Source organism: Diorhabda carinulata, chromosome 4 (genome assembly GCF_026250575.1).
Source record: "Diorhabda carinulata isolate Delta chromosome 4, icDioCari1.1, whole genome shotgun sequence".
NCBI classification, from domain to species: Eukaryota; Metazoa; Arthropoda; class Insecta; order Coleoptera; family Chrysomelidae; genus Diorhabda; species Diorhabda carinulata.
Window position 1 is genome coordinate 29,932,937 of NC_079463.1, and position 17,603 is coordinate 29,950,539.

The 17,603-nt window shown below is 31.8% G+C and overlaps 1 protein-coding gene across 14 annotated transcripts in view; it reads right to left on the reverse strand.

Annotated features, from left to right (window-relative positions):
- The window catches only part of LOC130893202 (ribosome-binding protein 1-like), a 30,179-nt gene that overhangs the window by 7,049 nt on the left and 5,527 nt on the right, over window positions 1–17,603 (reverse strand). For 3 of the 14 annotated variants that reach the window (XM_057799108.1, XM_057799103.1, XM_057799101.1), the window contains exons 4-16: window positions 12,791–12,940; window positions 12,305–12,590; window positions 9,705–9,835; window positions 9,243–9,602; window positions 8,765–8,908; window positions 7,222–7,425; window positions 5,960–6,208; window positions 5,258–5,356; window positions 4,840–5,088; window positions 4,415–4,531; window positions 749–901; window positions 481–552; window positions 378–422 (exon numbers count right to left, since the gene is read on the reverse strand). In XM_057799108.1, the coding sequence (XP_057655091.1) occupies window positions 378–422; window positions 481–552; window positions 749–901; window positions 4,415–4,531; window positions 4,840–5,088; window positions 5,258–5,356; window positions 5,960–6,208; window positions 7,222–7,425; window positions 8,765–8,908; window positions 9,243–9,602; window positions 9,705–9,835; window positions 12,305–12,590; window positions 12,791–12,940 (2,259 nt within the window). The remainder of the gene's footprint in view (window positions 1–377; window positions 423–480; window positions 553–748; window positions 902–4,414; window positions 4,532–4,839; window positions 5,089–5,257; window positions 5,357–5,959; window positions 6,209–7,221; window positions 7,426–8,764; window positions 8,909–9,242; window positions 9,603–9,704; window positions 9,836–12,304; window positions 12,591–12,790; window positions 12,941–17,603) is intronic. The other 11 variants (XM_057799113.1, XM_057799109.1, XM_057799107.1 and 8 more) reach the window with 5 other exon arrangements.

Here is a 17,603-nt window from a genome sequence, read left to right on the forward strand (position 1 = left end):
TTTTGCTGATATGGGCAGGACATTTACAGAGTGGATGCTTTGCTATCTCTATGGCTTGCCTAGAGTCTTGAGGTGGTACTTGACCACCAGTTTAATGTCGTTTTTGGACACCGGTCAGATTTTATCTGATCCTTTAGCCACCCTACCTCATTGTCTAATATACTTTAGTAGCCACATTCGACTAATCTAACATTATGTAATATTTTTAATGCCTTATTGATGAAGATTACTTTTCAAAGTTCCATTATTGTTAAAATATTGCAAGAATAGTGGATAAATGTTATTTGTTTCTTATTTTTCCTGTAGAATCAATTTTAGAATAAATAAGTTAGTTCATACTGGGCAAATATGGAAATTTAATACAAACAAAATTGTACCTCTAGAAATGCAGGTCCGTTTGCTGAGCTATTGCCATTTTGGGACTGAAACATAAATATATCGATTTAGTTAATTAGTAAAATTTATATAAAGTTAACTCACCTTAAGACATACTGCTACATCTCCATTTTTAGTTTGTTCTACTCTAAGTTGTTCCCGCAAACGATTTACCTCCTGAAATAGAAACAAGAGAATTAACAGACTGTATAGGAAAAATATAAAACAAATCGTAGCAAATGAAATATGAGAACCTCAATAACAAATTAGATCGTTAAGGCTCGTTATATTCTTAGTTATAATTATCGAGATGGTATTATCAATAATGATGACCAAATACTCCAGTGACTGGAATCTCATTCAATATACTTACTTCAGATAGTTTTTCAATAATAACTGTTGAATCGGTTTGTTCCTTTGTTTGCAACCTCTCACTTTTCAAAATCCGGGTTTCTTCTAATAATTTCTGTTTCTCATCTACTTCTTTGGATAATTGTTTTTCTAAATTTGAAACACTGGCCTTCAGCTGCAATCAAATTGATACATACATTAATTAATTTTAATGTATTAACATAAATTTCGTTAACATCTGAGATGATATAAAATAATATATTAGTTATTTTCTTTAAAATTGGTTATTTTCAAATATATATTTGATAAGTAGACTTATAAGTGTAGTTATCTGTTGTGTTTCAACGCCTCAGTCCATTACCTACTTAGTTGTACTGTGAAGTGCGCTGGATATTGGTTGGAACTGTTTATTCAAAGAATTGCATTACTCGTAAAAAATGAATTTTTTGACCGATTCAACATCCCAAGTAAATACTTTGAACAACAAGGAAGAAAACAATATATCTAAGCGTGAGCTGAAGGAAGGCTTTGAGCAGCTGGAAGAGGGGCTCACCATTAACGAGTCCAAAACAAAATACATGGTTATGTCAAGGAACAGAAGAATTCCCCCAAGGGGTTTTCGAAGTAGGCCGGTATAAGTACCGTCGTTTAAATACCTGGGATCACTAGTGACAACTCGATGGAAGTAATAGAAAGTGTGAAAGCGAGGAATCAAAGCATACTTTAGTCTCCAACGACTACTAAAGTCACGTTTACTGAATTGGAGAACGAAAAAGGGGATCTATCGCACAATTCCCACAGATCCCAACCTGGTGATAGAAGTCAGATGGTTAGAGCACTTGGAGGATTGGGGGGAATACAGTGGAACCTCTATAACTCGAACTTCGTTAAGTTCAAATACTCAGTAAGTCTAGCTCAAACCTCGTTAAGTTTGTTATGAGTTATAAATGGCCTCCAATAGATGTACCAATTTCAATTGGGATTTCTTTTTTTAATTATGTAAAATTTGAAATTGAGTTCCTCAATTTGTTAGCAATATAGATCATTTCCTGTATCAACGATATATTCAATAAAAAAAAAACTATTTTAATACACATATTAGTGACTTTTATGGTGTTGTTATGAAATTAATAATTAGAAAACTAGGACTTTCAAAAAGGAGCATTCAAGTACAAGTAAATAAACCATTATATATAGTTATTTTAAGGATTAGATTAGAATATGTTTTAACAATGGAACTGAATCAAAAACAGATACCAATCAATATACAGGGAGAAAAAATTTCACACTATTTGATCACAATATTTTTCAGGGATGAGAAATACACTGAACTGCACAAAAAGCAATTCATTTTCAATATCAAGTCATGAATTTTTACTAAAAATAAATAAATTGTTATTCAATTATTTATCTACTAATGCATATATAATAAGCGAAAATTAAAAATAAAAGAAAAAACTGAAAATAATTGAATATGGAAAAATGCTAAACAAATCATTAAATTGCATCCAGTTCACTACAGAAAAAAATTGTTAAATTGGATATTTCTAAATGGTTTAAAGAAAAAAATTAAAAAGAATAACACAGAATTTCCTAATAAATGATCAAACTATCTTGTTCATAGACAAATAATTGTGAAATGCTTTTTGTTCCAGTCAGCGTTTACTCTTACAAGTAGTTGTAACATATACAGTAAGTAACTGATCCAACAATCAAATATCTAAGGTAATTACCAGATTGATAAAATTTGCACCTATGTACAAAATATTAGGTGATACAAATAGTTGACAACCACTACAAATTAAAAAGCACATCACTATCAAAAGCACAAAAGCTTCAAGGTGAATACCGGCTAATTTTGACGTGATATGGAAGCAAATAAGCCCCTCACGACAGAGTTAACTGTAATCATCTTTAGTACCACATTATTTACTTTAAAAGCATTGTTTCAAACATATCATCAGCGATTGGTACTTCAAGTAAATATGGAAATACTGAAAATTGAAAAATACATTAGTTTACTCATTAATGAGTAAACTTTCCTTTGGCATCGTAACAGTTAGTGAGTGATTATGGAAAGAAATGAAGATAACAAATCAGTAAATATTGATCTAATCAACAAGATCAACAAAAAATTCAATAAATGAAATAGGTACTCTTATAAGAAAGAGAATATCGAAGATTTGGAAATATAAAAAGTTATTCAAAAGCAAAAATATTAATAAAAAGAACAAAATAAAATTATGTAAAACATTAATAAGGCCAGTGATTGAGTACGCCATAGAAACAACTGTCATAAATAAAAAGGAAGAAGATCTGAAGATAATCGAGAGAAAAATACGGAGAACTATACTCGGACCACATGGTGAACACAATGGATACAAACCTCTATGGCCAAGAGGCAGAATCCTAAAAATAGTAGAGTGGAAAGCTAAATGCAAAAACATAAAAGAATGGAAAAAGCTGACAAACGAAGCTAGGACCAACAAAAAACTATAACAAAAGAACAAGGGAACTAATTCACCCCAATAAAGGGATAAGTAAGCGCCCCATAATCCAAGAGATTATGATAATGATACTCTTATAAAGTGAAAAGAGATGCTCTTAGTCGATCACTTTTTAATATTATAATCGATGAGATAATGCACAGAATGGAAAAGAAGGATATAGAATGGAAGTGAAAAAATTACAATCATATGCTAGGCTGATGAAGCAATACTAACAAATAAAGATGACTTGTAAAGTCAACCGCACACATTCAATATCATTACGAACATGCAAAAATAGTGGGAAAACAATAAAAGACAATGAGTACAAATGATTCCCAGTCATGTGTAGAAGAAGAAAAGGATTTAACAAATACTGAGTCATTATTTTTCTATCTAAGAATATACCAGACCTCTTATCAAAGATTTTCTTGAGACATTTAAATTGAGGTATGAAGCTTCGAGTAGCTGTAACCTAATGAAATCAAGATAGTTGAATTGCCAGATACAATATTATAGTAAAGTTATCGAATATTTGATAAGTGCAAAAGATCTTTTTAGAAAGCTACAAAAACAGCATAAGAGATGAGGAAAAGGAAATTGACAGAAGAATTTCGAAAACTGTCAAAATATTAAGCTGTAAATCTTGAGTTCTGTAAATAAATATTTGAAATCCTGGGGAGTTTTCTGGGGAAGCAATTAAGTTCATTAAAAATTAGAATAAAGCAAAAACTTTGATTCAATTTATATAATTCAAATCGTAACATGATTTAGTTTTCGTTATCCTGTATTTAACTGAAACAATACTTTTAATATGGTTATATTGTTAAGCGACATAAATTATCGAGGTGTTTTTTGACTTATATTGTTCTCCGTACCTCGTCAATAATCATCGGAAGGGATTTTTCAATGCATTTGTAGGCAAATTCAACTCCTTGTAATTCTGGCCGATCTACAGCGTTCTATTATCAACATGCAAAAATTACGGCTTGTCAGTACACATTTAAACAATAACAAAATATTATTATCTGTTTAAAATTATTGTAGTACACTATAAGTAATGAACAATAAACTATATAAAAGCGATTATGATAAATATCAAATTGATTTTATTGTTAGAAGTTGTTTGAATGAAATATGAAAACATACATAAAAGTAGGTTTCTGAAACAAAAAAATAAATGAATCGATCTAAATACTAACCTGTGAAACACAAGTTTCTTTCAAATTATCTAATTCAGCTTCCTTTGCAGCCAATTGATTTCTCCAATTCTTCTCTTCTTGTTCCACGTGTTTCTGTAGCTTACTTAAAATACTTTCCTGTAAATTTTATTTATTGTAAAAAACTTTTTTTAAAAATAAATTGTTAACTATTTGGTTTCAAAATAAATATTTTCAATGACTATTAATAATAACCACCTACATGTCACTAACAACCCTACATGTATTAGTCCTTTATACATTTAATAAATCATTTTACTTCAAGTTGTGCAAGAATTCGCTTAAATTTCTCACGAAAGTGTTAAGCAGGTATCTTTCTACCTATGTGGATTAAATTCTTTAAAACCATTGGAGTACAGCATTCGGTAACAAAACAGACCGTTAAAAAATTTGTAATCATCACTTACTGTGTCGTCTATAGTTTTTTTGTAATGTTGAATCTGTGATTGTAATTTTGCCACATCCGCAGATTTTTCAGAGGATTTATCTTTTTGGTTTTCTTTCAACGACTTGATGTACTCTCTGATCAATTTCTCACATGAATGCTCCAAATTTTTAGCATCGATATTTTTGATTTCTTCTATATCCGGAAATAGGCGTTCCATAAATTGTTTACGTGATTCCTGTTCTTTGTTTATTATATCTGCAGATAGTTTCTGAAAACACAAAAATAATTTAACTAGAATTTATAATTATTTAAGAAAAAAGCTTCCTTGAATTGGAAAGTGATACTTAAAAATTTCAAAATTGAAAAACATATTTTTATAGTGCGATTAAACAAATCAAAAGTGTCCAAGTTTCTTGGTTCACGATTAATTTACTTACTTTAATATCAATTTCCGTGTGCTTATTATTGGTACTTTTATTCTTGCTTTCTGCAGCATTTAATGCTTCTATCACTTTCCAGTTCTTGGTACGTAACTCCTAAATTAATAAAGCGCAAACAAAACAAAAAAAAATGATAAAAATATAGTTTCAGCACAAAAAACAATCAAAAATATATTTTCTTGTGACATATGTGGATAATAAATGATAATTTGACTCTGAATTGGCTTTATTTCCAAACAATTAGTATCTTAATCCGAATCCGAATCTGAAAAGAACAATTGCACGATTCCTTCGTAACTTCAATATCTGGATTTTATTCAAAATATTGTTCACATATTAACTTTCTTACAGGATACTGCTGTCTCGGGAGGTACCTCTAGCAGAAACTTCCGAGAACAGATGTTGTGGCGAAGAGAAGGGAAAATTGGATCATCTAGTCAAAGAATTCCTTGCTATTACAATCAGATATCTTGAAGAAAAAATGTTAGGAGGCCAATTTAATTTGTCAAAATGATATAAATATTCGAGGGTTTTTGTTAACTTTTCAATTCATCAACTAGAAGTTGATTGACAAGGATTATATGAAGCTATTGAAGAAATTAGGAGATTTTAAATGCAATTAGAACAGAAATCATCTATGGTAGTAGAAAATTTAAGCACACAAATGCAGTGTTAATAGACTTCAAATTAATCACTTACATTGTTTTTGGCCTTTTGTTCTTCCAACTCTTTTTGTGCTATTATATACTTTTTATTAGATGTCTCCAATTCGGTCCTATATTTCTTTTCTGTTTGCTGAAGTTCTTCAATTCTAGATGACAATTCATTTCTGGTCGATGAAAGTTCGTTGCTCAAATTACGAATTTCCACTTCGTGTTTAGTTTTGCTATCAGACAATTCTCTCAAACCAGTTAAATCTTCCCTTGTTTGTTGAAGCTCCGATTTCAGCTGAATATTATAAAATCATTTTAGCAATTTAAGGTAGACAATTATTCACATAGAGAGGTAAGAAGTAAAAAAAAATTTAGTGCGAAAAAAGATAGATAAGATTGAGAAGAGAAGAAGTAAGAAATTTGAGAACTGTAGTTTAACAAACAGATTTAAATCAGGATTAAAGTGAAAAAAAATATATTGGGGAAAAAAGGAATGAAAGATAATATTCTTTACAGGACCAGTGCTAATGAGAGACTCGTTACAACTATGACATTTTAATATATGTTCTTGAAAGCCGGTATTGTGAAGATTTAGTTTGAAACATCAACCGTCATCAGTTGAGTAAGCTTCCATAATTCCAATAAAGTGAAATTGTTAAAACTACCATCTTGGCAGAAGAAATGCAAAAGAATGTGTGCAAACGACAGAGATGACTTAGAATACATGGCATATAAACTAAAGGAATACAGAAAATGTGGGCTATAGATGAATGTAGATAAAAACATAGTACTTGTGTATAGTTGAGGATACAACCAATATACAACTAAGAAAAAAAGAAATTAGAGATGTAAGAATAATTATAAAAATCTAGGAGTTAGTTCTGACAAAGATGCAATGATTAAGAGTACGTTGCTATATGGATGATAAATGTGAATAAAAAAAAACTAAAGAAAAAATAGGAAATGGACGCTTTAAGAAGAGCAGATATAATATCAAGGTAAGATCGGGCCAGAAACAACATAATAAAAGAGCAAATGAACCTAAAACAAACAATATAGAACATTTTGAGGAAAAGCAGTTGATTTGGCACAGGCACAAACCTGAATTTGAATATACATTTTTCTTATTAATTCCGCTTTTTCCTCCAAATTTATTTGAAGGAATAATAAGAATTCTTTTGGAAGATGGTGGAAAGGAGTAGCTAAGATCACATGAATCAACTAGTAATGAAATAATAATAAAAAGTTTATAATAAATAAATGAAAAATTTGGTTAGATTAATATTTCATTTTAGAATCAATCCTTACCTGTGCGATTAATTTGACAGATTCTGTTTTTTCGTTATTATATAGACACATTTGATCATTTAACTGAGCTATGGTATGTTCCAATTGTCGTTTTTCTTCATATTGTTTTTGTAAATTCGTATTCAAGCCAGATCTTTCACGGTTCCAATCGGATTCCTGCAGCCGACACATTTCCAATTGTTTTTTCAAATCTAGTATCGAATCCTAAAATAATTCAAAGTCGTAACAGTCTAGCAATAAACAAAGAAAATATAACACACAAAATGTGCAAAAAGATACATAATTAATCAAACTTTCGATGAATATTAGTTATTAGTAAGCAAATAGAGAATGATGAATTTTTTATTATATATAAAAAAAGCAGGAGGATCAGATGAGATCATCAATAAGATGGTAAAATATGAGGAAAATGAACTACTGAATAAACTACACTTGTTAATAGAGCTAGTCTGGAAAAACAAATGCCAAAAAGATGGAATAGTGGAGTCCATATACAGAAAAGGAAGCCCAAGCATGTACTCTAATTAGGATTTACAAGATTTTTACTTTGAAAAGTATACGGAGACTCAACTTGGAGAGGTTTAGCTCTAGGAGATCAACAATAGATGTTATTCATATTCATAATCAAATTATAGAAAAATGTTATGATCAAGATATGAATATCCACATTCTATTTATAGATTTTAAAACAAGCTTTTGACAGCTTGAAAAGAGACATATCACTGAAAGACATGTCAAAACTGCAGGCCTCAAAAACATGAATAGAATAATGATGACTGAGTGTAAATCACACAATATAAAATGTGGAGTCAGACAGATTATAAATCTATTTAATATATCACTGGACGAAGCAATAGAAGACTACAAGCTGACAGGTATAATTATTACTAAACCAAATATAGCCATAAGCAGATGATTAGGCGACAATAACGAAATAAATATATGGGGTTGAAAAGAGAACAAAATGGTAACATATATGCGAGGAGGTTAACAATTTTAAATATTTGGAAATAACAGTTTAAAACCATAATAAATGAGGAGAGGCAATTACTCAAAGGAACGAAGCAAGCTACCGAGGATACCATACATTCCAGCTTCTAATGTTATCCAAAAAAATCATCCGACGTACTAAAATGAAAGTCTTCAGAACGGCAATAAGGCCAACAGTAACCTATGGAGTAGAATACAATGAATCTAGCTAAAGCACTAAATCTGATGAATAACCTTCGAAAGAAAAATGATAAGAATATGTGGGTTAAAAAAACTGGTAAGGAACAATATAGAATCTTTATGAACGCCAAAACTAGAGAAATCTTAAAATAAGAGACTATGAACGAATGAAAAATAGCAGTAAAGTTAAAAAATAGCAGAATGGGTGGTTTTAGGAAACCGGCTCAGAGGAAAGGTTAGAAGAAGAGCTCGAAATGAACAAAAGATGTTCTTCTATATGAGAAAGGTACTTTTACATCAGTAGAAAAAGAAATAGGGATTTCAAAAAAATTTTTTGATATGATTTAAAAGAAATAATAAGTTTTTTTTATACCTTATATCCTTTTTCCATGTTAGTTAATTGTTTAGCAAGATGTTGATTCTGATGGTCTTTTTCTACTACTAGCTGTTGTAATTGTTGATTCGTATTTGAAACTTCCTCCAAATCACTTTTCATCTTGTGAATCAAATTTTCAGTCTGAAATATAAAATATTTTATAAGAGGAACTAGAAACTGTTTAAAAAATGTTTTAACTTCATTTTGTATGGGAATAGAAAATAAAATGAAATTAATAACATATTAGTACTTGATACAAAAAAAATCCAACTACTGTGATAAATCAAAACAAATCAACTAAAAAAATACTAAATCAACATAAAATAGATTTACAAATCAAGTTATGGCAGAGGTGTGAAAGGATATTTATGATATTTCAGCAGTACTGAAACTAAAAAAAAAAATTAAGTTCAGTACAGAATAGATTATGAACTAGATGGAGAAAGAAACTGAAAATTTAAAATATCAAACTTACTTCCTGCACTTTAGATAAACTAACTTCATATTGTTGAATTTGCAACTGCAGTGCACCATTGTCTTCTACTAATTTGTGAGTTTTCATAATTTCTGCATTCAATTCGGCTTGTAGTTGTTGAATTTTTTGAACGTTTACTTGATATCTATTATTTGCAGCTTGAATTTCGATCTGTTTAGTTTGAACAGCTTCTTCCATGGACCGGATCTTTTGTTGCAATTGGGATTTCTCGAGTTGTTGTTCAGCTCGAATTTCACGTAGCTTCGCTTGAGCGCCAATCAGGGCTTGATGCTCTTCGGTGAGTGCCTTCTCTTTCTCTGCCAGCTGCTTTTTCAATTTTTGGATCGGGTCGGATTTTCCCTAAACATCACGTAATTTTTATTTATAATTTATATAAAGTTTTGGTTTGGATTGTAGTGGTAAGGTTCAAACTATTAGGATCTCATCTAATTGTGATATTACCTCGCTCCAATCATCGATGATAGCCGGGGCCTCAAGCTGCTTGTTGAGTAATAGATCAATAAGCAATTGTATCTCAGTCTTAGACAATTCAGCTTTACGCACCGAGTTTATAAGTTCATCCCTCTCTGCAGCTGCGTGAAGAAAATAAAAAAAATATATGAAAAGAAATTGTAGTAATCTTTCGAGGTTAAACTATTTCTACATGAACATGTGAAAGGTACAGCTATTTTGATATATTGTCAATTAATTATAAAATATAATCAATCGGTTATTGTGGATATATAAAAGATGTCAATCATGCAAAGCAAGCAATATGCAATATGGAAACTGAAAGTGAATAAAAATAAATAATTACATAGAGAAGATATTAAACCTTATAAATTCACTTCAAGTAACATTTAGAAAATAGAAATATAGAAAAATTGATATATTACAATATGAAGCAATAGAAGAAATGTATAGTAAATTTGGAAGGATTACAGTGAAAGAATGGTTTCATGGTAGCAGCAAAAGATACAGGTGTTGGAAGAAAGAAAAAATTGATAAAGAAAGTATCTAGGAAGTAAATTTGGCAAGAAAAATTGAGGTTATAAATACTAGCAATCTTCAAAGTACTAAAAACATGATATTATATACAGAAAAAGCACAAATGAAGAAAGAGAAATAAAATTATAGAACAATAGAGACAGAAAGTTCACAAAATTAAAGTTGAGTCAAGAAGAAGTACAATTTTGAACATGGTCATTGGTTTTGGAACCTCCAATATATGCTTGGGAAAAAAAGTATTGTGGATACTTACCAAAATACGGATATAGTTAGAATTTAAAATTTCTAAAGGAAATCTGCCACTTTCTAAAAAAGTGATCATATGATGAGTGTAACACTAAAAGCATATAACTATAAAAACCAGTTGGAAAATCCCCAACGTATATTACGGAAAAGAAAGAAGTATGGAGGATCAAAATAAATCACAAACGGGTAGAAAAATCAACGCACCAAAAGAGTAAAAGATTTTCTTCCTTTGTCTTGTAACAAATTTCCTATAGAAATTTCATCGAAGAATTCTACTGATGGTTAATTACATATTCAATATCATGTTTTAATTAGTTGTAAATGAATAAGGATAGAACATTAATTGAAAGGTGCATCAATCTTTCAGATTTGAATTTATTTTGCCACTAGAAGAGTGAGAAAAATAAGTTTCAAATGTCCAACAACTTACCTTTGAATGGAACGTAAGTAAACAACAAAAAAGAAATGACATAATTGAACAAATGATAAAGACAATATTGGTGAACAAACTTATTTTTTGTTAAATTTACGGTGAATTCTAAAAACAAACCTCTACTTATTAAAATGCATTATAAGTCTGAATATATGAACTTATACCAAACCGATTGAATAGTTAAGAATCTACCAAAGCACTTAGCATCCATGTCGTCAACTCAAAGCGGACAAGTACAAAGGAAAACTTGATGAAACAATCTTTATTCTGGGTTCCTAGTAGTTAAGAAAGGAAACGAAGGCGACAATACACTTATCAGGCCCAAAGCTGATCTGCCAACTAAGAAAATTCTAATAGTTTCAGAAGAAAGAAATAAACCGGTGGTACCTTTACGGGTCTCTAAAACTGAACTTGTAGAAACAAGTTCTAACCTCTCAAAGACAGCACTGATATTGAAATTTGTTAAAACTGGAAACTGGAAAGCGAGCGATAGATGTAGAAAACAGCTTTGATATGGGGCATAATAGACCTTAAGGTATCTCCTAATCTACATTTAGTATCAAATTATGAACCTCTCATAATTTAATAACATATTTTCCATTGAAATGAAAATGGAAATATAGAAACAATGTCAACACACATGGTGTTTCTGTGGATTCGAAACAAAATCAATTGTTATTCAGGAAAATTGGGAATATTTCCATACAACATTTAAATATTATTGGAGAGTTTTCTAGAATGTTGACCAATTTCCACCAGATCTTGTTTGTTATGAAAAGAACTCAACTCATCAATAAATGCAGGTATATTAATCCTTGAGGAAACAGAAAAAATTTTCAACAATAAGTTATCAGACTCTAACAAATTTAGAGTATATTCAAAGCCATCAGTTATGGGTGCCTCTATGAAAATATAGTGGGGGTCATCATGGCTAGGCAATCAACCGAACCCAGAAGACTGGGGTTGGAAATTGTTAGATAATACTCTGGAATTCATTCAAACCTAACCTAACCTAACCTTCTCTGGAAAAAGACAATTTTTTTCAATTCCAAAAAAGGTTGTAGTGCCAAATGAGTGTACCAATTGCTAAGATCACTCTTGATCAACTATCCAGTTGAGTACAGTAGAAAAAGACTCCTGTGGTTTTAACGAAGAGACCAAAGACTCCATCACATTTGACAATTCATGAACATCCAGCAAGAGGAAGAAGAAGAAATCGACGAAGACATGACTGATGAAGTAGTACGAATCTGATTAAAATATCTAAAGAAATCAAAACAATAGTTTACCCAGGAAAAAGTTCATCTCCTATCGAAATAATAGTGAAAACTGGAATATTTTAATGTTCCAATATTCATTTACTTAAATAACTTACTTAATTGTTGTTTGGTATTGAATTCGCTCTTCTTTTTCTTCTTTTCTTTACCAGGATTACCGACGACGATACCATTCGTTTGCGGCACCAATGGAATGGCAGCGACGGTGATTTTTTCTTCAGCTTTCTTTTCTTCGGAAATGGTCGTTTTCTCAATTTTGTTATTATCGATAGGTTGCAGCTTGGCATTCTTCTTATTCTTCGCAGCAACGTTAGTTTCAACATTGGATTTTTTTTCTTTCGTTACTTTTTCACTGACGGGATCTGGTTTGAATATATCGTCTTTCTATAAAATATATGATACTGTAATTAATTCCAGAATGAGATTTTGTGAAAAAAAAACACCAATATCATAAGCTGAGCACCTTATAACAAATAAAACGGTGAATAAAAACCATATGGAAAGATATTTTCTGATACTGTTAGCGATTAAGCAACTATTTTATTTTAATTAGATGATTTAGTTTACATTCTGACAAAACTTACGCTGTTTGATCGTAATAATTCGAAGTCGTCTTTCGGAGGATTTTCCTCAAAATGATTTACGATCGGCGTTTCAATAACTTCAAGTGCGATTCTTATAGGCGATTTTTCTTTGTTAACCAAAATCGGTCGAACTTTTTTCGATTTTTTCTGCTGAAATTCAAGCTAGTATAATAGCAAAGCGAGAAAGTGCAATATTAGAATAGATTCATATAGTTGTTAAAACTTCTAACATGCAACTTCCAATTTAGACTTGCGTGCATAGAAATCGGCCCGCTGTAAATAACCACCAAAAATATACACTTAACACCAAAAAAATAAAATCTAAAATTACAATAATCCTAGTTGCTTCAGTCACCATATCTTAGCGAGTGCGCTATTTCTGCCTAGTTAAACCTCTATGGTTGCCATAAAATGTTGGCACATTACCAAATAAAGTATAGTGATGCCATATTAAGTTAAATCTCCGGTTTACAAGTCCCATCACAAGCGGCACCGCACCACAAGCGCCGCGCTCGCGCGGATAATCAATCAGTTACGTGCGAGCACTTGCTGGTGTCGCATACAAAGTAAAAATACTCCAAGAAAAACCAAATTGGTTACACGACACACGCAATTGCCCAAAGTTTCCCAAAGATTATATTTCCAATTCGGTTTAAGCATTTTCAACCACCTTTAGATACAAGAGCTATTCCGATTGGCATGAAACGCGGAAGAGGACGACCAACCAAAGCTAAGTGTGCGTTCACATTGGCGACGGTTAAGAGGTGAGCGTCGAGCGATGTCATCGCGCGCGCTGTCCTTTTTCAAATTGATTAAGCGTCGTTTTAGTTATTTTCTAGCTTTCGAACCAAAAGGACGTGACGAATTTGGTGTCCAAACGATTATCACTTATAGAAAGTATACGACTGCGAAGGCTAATTTTAAGGAAAAGCAAAAATATACAAAGCGTTCATGAACTTAATAGAAATAGACATTCCAAAGGACTGGCCTGGTTTGAATTTCCGATTATTTTATTAATACTAGAACGTATAGATTCGCACTTAGACTCCGTACCGAATAAAAATATAAACATGAGCGCACCACAAAGGCGATGCCGCTCAAAAAAACGAACAAGATCGAAGCTCGAGCTGCGCGATGCGTTCCAACGTTGAGCGGTGATCTTTTGCAATGTGAACACATTCATTTAAAGTCTATAGCCAGAAAGATTTTTTAACACCGCTGGAACCGCATCGCTCGACGCTCACTGCTTGAGCGTTGCCAATGTGAACGCACATTAAGAAAGCATTAATTGTGCAGTAAATTATCTTATCTTATTAATAAGTAGTTTTAGAAGGAAGCACAACCTTTGGTTGAATAAACGCTCGAGAAAATAATTTTTTTGTGGCGGTTAATTAATTTAAAGACATAAAAAGCTCGTAGTTAGTGAAACATCTTATAATAAAGGATCAAACTTTAGGAATTTGTTTACTATGTTTAGATAATTAATTATTAACCTAAACTAGAGGGAACTTCACCAACGAACTTGATTCCCGTTCAGGATGTTGATCGTTGGGATAATATGAATGGTTTAAACTTCCACAGATTGAGTTTAAGATTGAATATGGAACAAAATTATTGATGTTTTGTTATAGTTTTCAACATTTATAGTAAGTTAATATTCATACTACGCCCTTTGAAGATGGGTCAACACTTACGACATAGAAGAATGGGTTTTTTTTCTTCATTTTAATCAAATTTTGAAATGGCATTGACTACTAATGGTTATACTGGGTTTAATTTATCCACGGATTTGGAATAATAAAATTTTGGAGAGCCTTTAAGGGTTAGGACACGGGCAACAAAGGCAATGTGTACCGACAATGACTTCGTATTCTTAGTATTAGTGTTAGTAATCAATTTGGAGACAGTGAGAGGAATATGAGACATTCAACAAATTTTGGAGGAGAGTCTATCATGTTGTGGGATGGAATAAAATCAATAAGTCGTATGACTAACTAAGAAAAACACATTTTTTTTGTCAAAATTTCGAATTTATTCATCAATGTAATCTCCTTCAAGAGTAATAAAATCATTTCAACGCTTCTCTAATCTCTCAATGCCGTACTTATAGAAGGATTTGTCTTTTGCCTCAAAATAGACTTCAGTTGCAGCGATTGCGTCTTCATTTGAGCTGAATTTCTCACCGACGAGTATTTGTTTGAGACCTGCGAATAGCTAGTAGTCACTGGGGGCCAAATCTGGACTATACGGTGGACGAGGAAGCAATTCGTTCAATTTAACCATCGTTACAATCGACTTGTGAATCGGTGTATTGTCTTGGTGAAACAGTGTTATTTTCTTCGACGTTTTGCCTTGATTTTTGCTACCATGATGGCATATTCTAGTCTCATATGAGAAAAAACAGATCTCCATTGTTCCAACGTCCAATTCAGACGATCCTGTGCTTGCCGATGAACTGGAGTAATCGCAGGTATTTTAAGGGTCGAGTTGTTTCCCTGAAGTCTTCGTCTTACTCTCCACTAACTAATAGTCACTCCTCGCACCACACGGAGTTGTAGTTGCACATGAACGGCATCAAAGTGACGATTTCTTGATGTTGTTGATCCAATAAAGCGGTTGTGAATCGCCTCCTGCCTGTTCCAGGTCGCCTATGGAAGGATGCAGTTTCCTCATAATGCTGGCGCAGTCTTCGAACTGCTGAGCGGGTCATATCCAATTGTCTAACAACAACTCGCTGACCAAGTCCATTTTCGATTAAAGCAATAACTTGGGCGGCTTTTTGTGGTGTGGTATGCATGAAACCACCACATAAACACGTTCCATTGGTATAACAGTTGCTACGCATACAAATTGATACTCAAACAGCATATTTCTTTTTTTTAATGATGAATTATTTGAAAAAAATTTAGTTAAAATCGAAAGTTTACAGTAGGCCGATTTCTATGCACTCTAGTTTAGTTTGGTTCAAACATTATAAAAAAACAGGAGATGGTACAACTAATATTATTTTTAAATATTTTTCAAATTTTTATTATCAAAGACTTTAACGGACTAACGATTCAGTTTAATAGGCCATCGGTTTTTCTGCCTATTACACTGGAAAATTGTATGTTTTAACCCCTTAAGCCCGGTATTAACATTTTCCTATGCCAACCCTCTGGCGGTAGTTAGATGGCAGTAAAATGCTGTTCATAAAATAATGAATATATCATAAACTACTGAACATCAATTCGTTAAATTTTCAGAAAATTTCAAGGGATAATGTATGTTTGTACACAAAAATTTCAATCACTCCAGATTACTTAGAAAAGTTGACTATGTGATATATATTGAAGCAACCGTAATCTAAGCATTGACCAACGCCACAATCCCTGCTCCAGAAAGATGTTTCTTCATTATTTAGTCACTGGAAACGACTTTATTGAAATATATTTCGACTGAAGGTTTCTGAATTATTTCCATTTTTAAGTGAAAAATACACATAAAGTTCATCATTCCAGTCTTTTGAATCCCCTTTCCCCTTTCGGCTTATTGTTAATATAAGATAAGTATTGAAATAATTCTATTGAATTATAACAGTTCAATTGTATCCCTTTTGAGCAAAATGCTGTTTGTTTTAATTAATCTGTTTATTTCTCTAGGTTTTTCATTTTCTTTGTGTTTCCTCTTTATTTCTCTTTGTCTCTAAAGATTCGTTCTCAACTTTCCTTATACAGTTGAACATCCTAAAGATTCATAATTTCTTCCCATTTCCAGTTATATTTTTTTTATTTATGGTTTCTTTACTATTACTTTTATTTGTTATTTTAGCTGGTGTTTATAAAGTATTTAATCTTTTTATTATTATTATTTTATAAATGTTTTTGTACTTTATTAAACGCGTTTTTATTATATTTTATGAATATCTCCCCCTTTGTTTACATTATTATGTAATACGATATGATTTCTTGTTAGCGCTATAGATGGCGCCACCACAAATGCATTTAAATGTTCGTATGGTCTAAAATACGGAAAAATCTAAAATCCGGAACCCATTTTTTCCGGTTTTACGATGTTGTACTGTATATTTTTATTCTCGACCAAATTTTAAAAATCAAGTTAGTTATTTGGGTCTTTGTATATTGCACAATCGTCCGATTGGTGTATTTTTGTACTATTATCTGTTAGTTTTTTTTTTAACCAATTCAGAATAATTAGCTTATTGTTACAAACTCGTCTCCGACATGAAGCAGGCCCTGTCCGGTTATAACGGAATATTAAAATTTGTCGAAGTCGTGGCCCGTCTGATTTTTTTTATATATGTTTTTAGGCCAAGCGCCGGGTAATTTTTTTTGCAAAGTTATAGGGATCGAATTTGTTTGGAATATGTTCAGGAGTGGCCCCTGAATGTAAATTCAAGAGGGCGTCATGGGAGGCCACCCGCGGTAGCCACCATTTAAAAAAAAGGCTTTTTATCAAATATCTCGCGAACCGCCCCTCGTACGACAAAAATAGTACATATCATTTTTATAGATAATAATTTTTGCCATCTTTTTTAATTGTGACTTTTTTTGTACAACGCACAGGGATTTGAAGGATAGCGTTCCAAACTATATATTTGGTAAAAACCATATTGTAAAAAGTTTGGAGCGCTATAATTCAAAACATATGCGTTATACAAAAAAAAGTCACAAATAAAAAAGATGGCAAAAATTATTATCTATAAAAATGATCAGTACTATTTTTGTGGTACGTTGCGCGTTTCGACGAAAAGCGATTCTCGATATGGCGGTTGCCGCGGGCGGCCTCCCATGACGCTCTACTTGGATTTAAA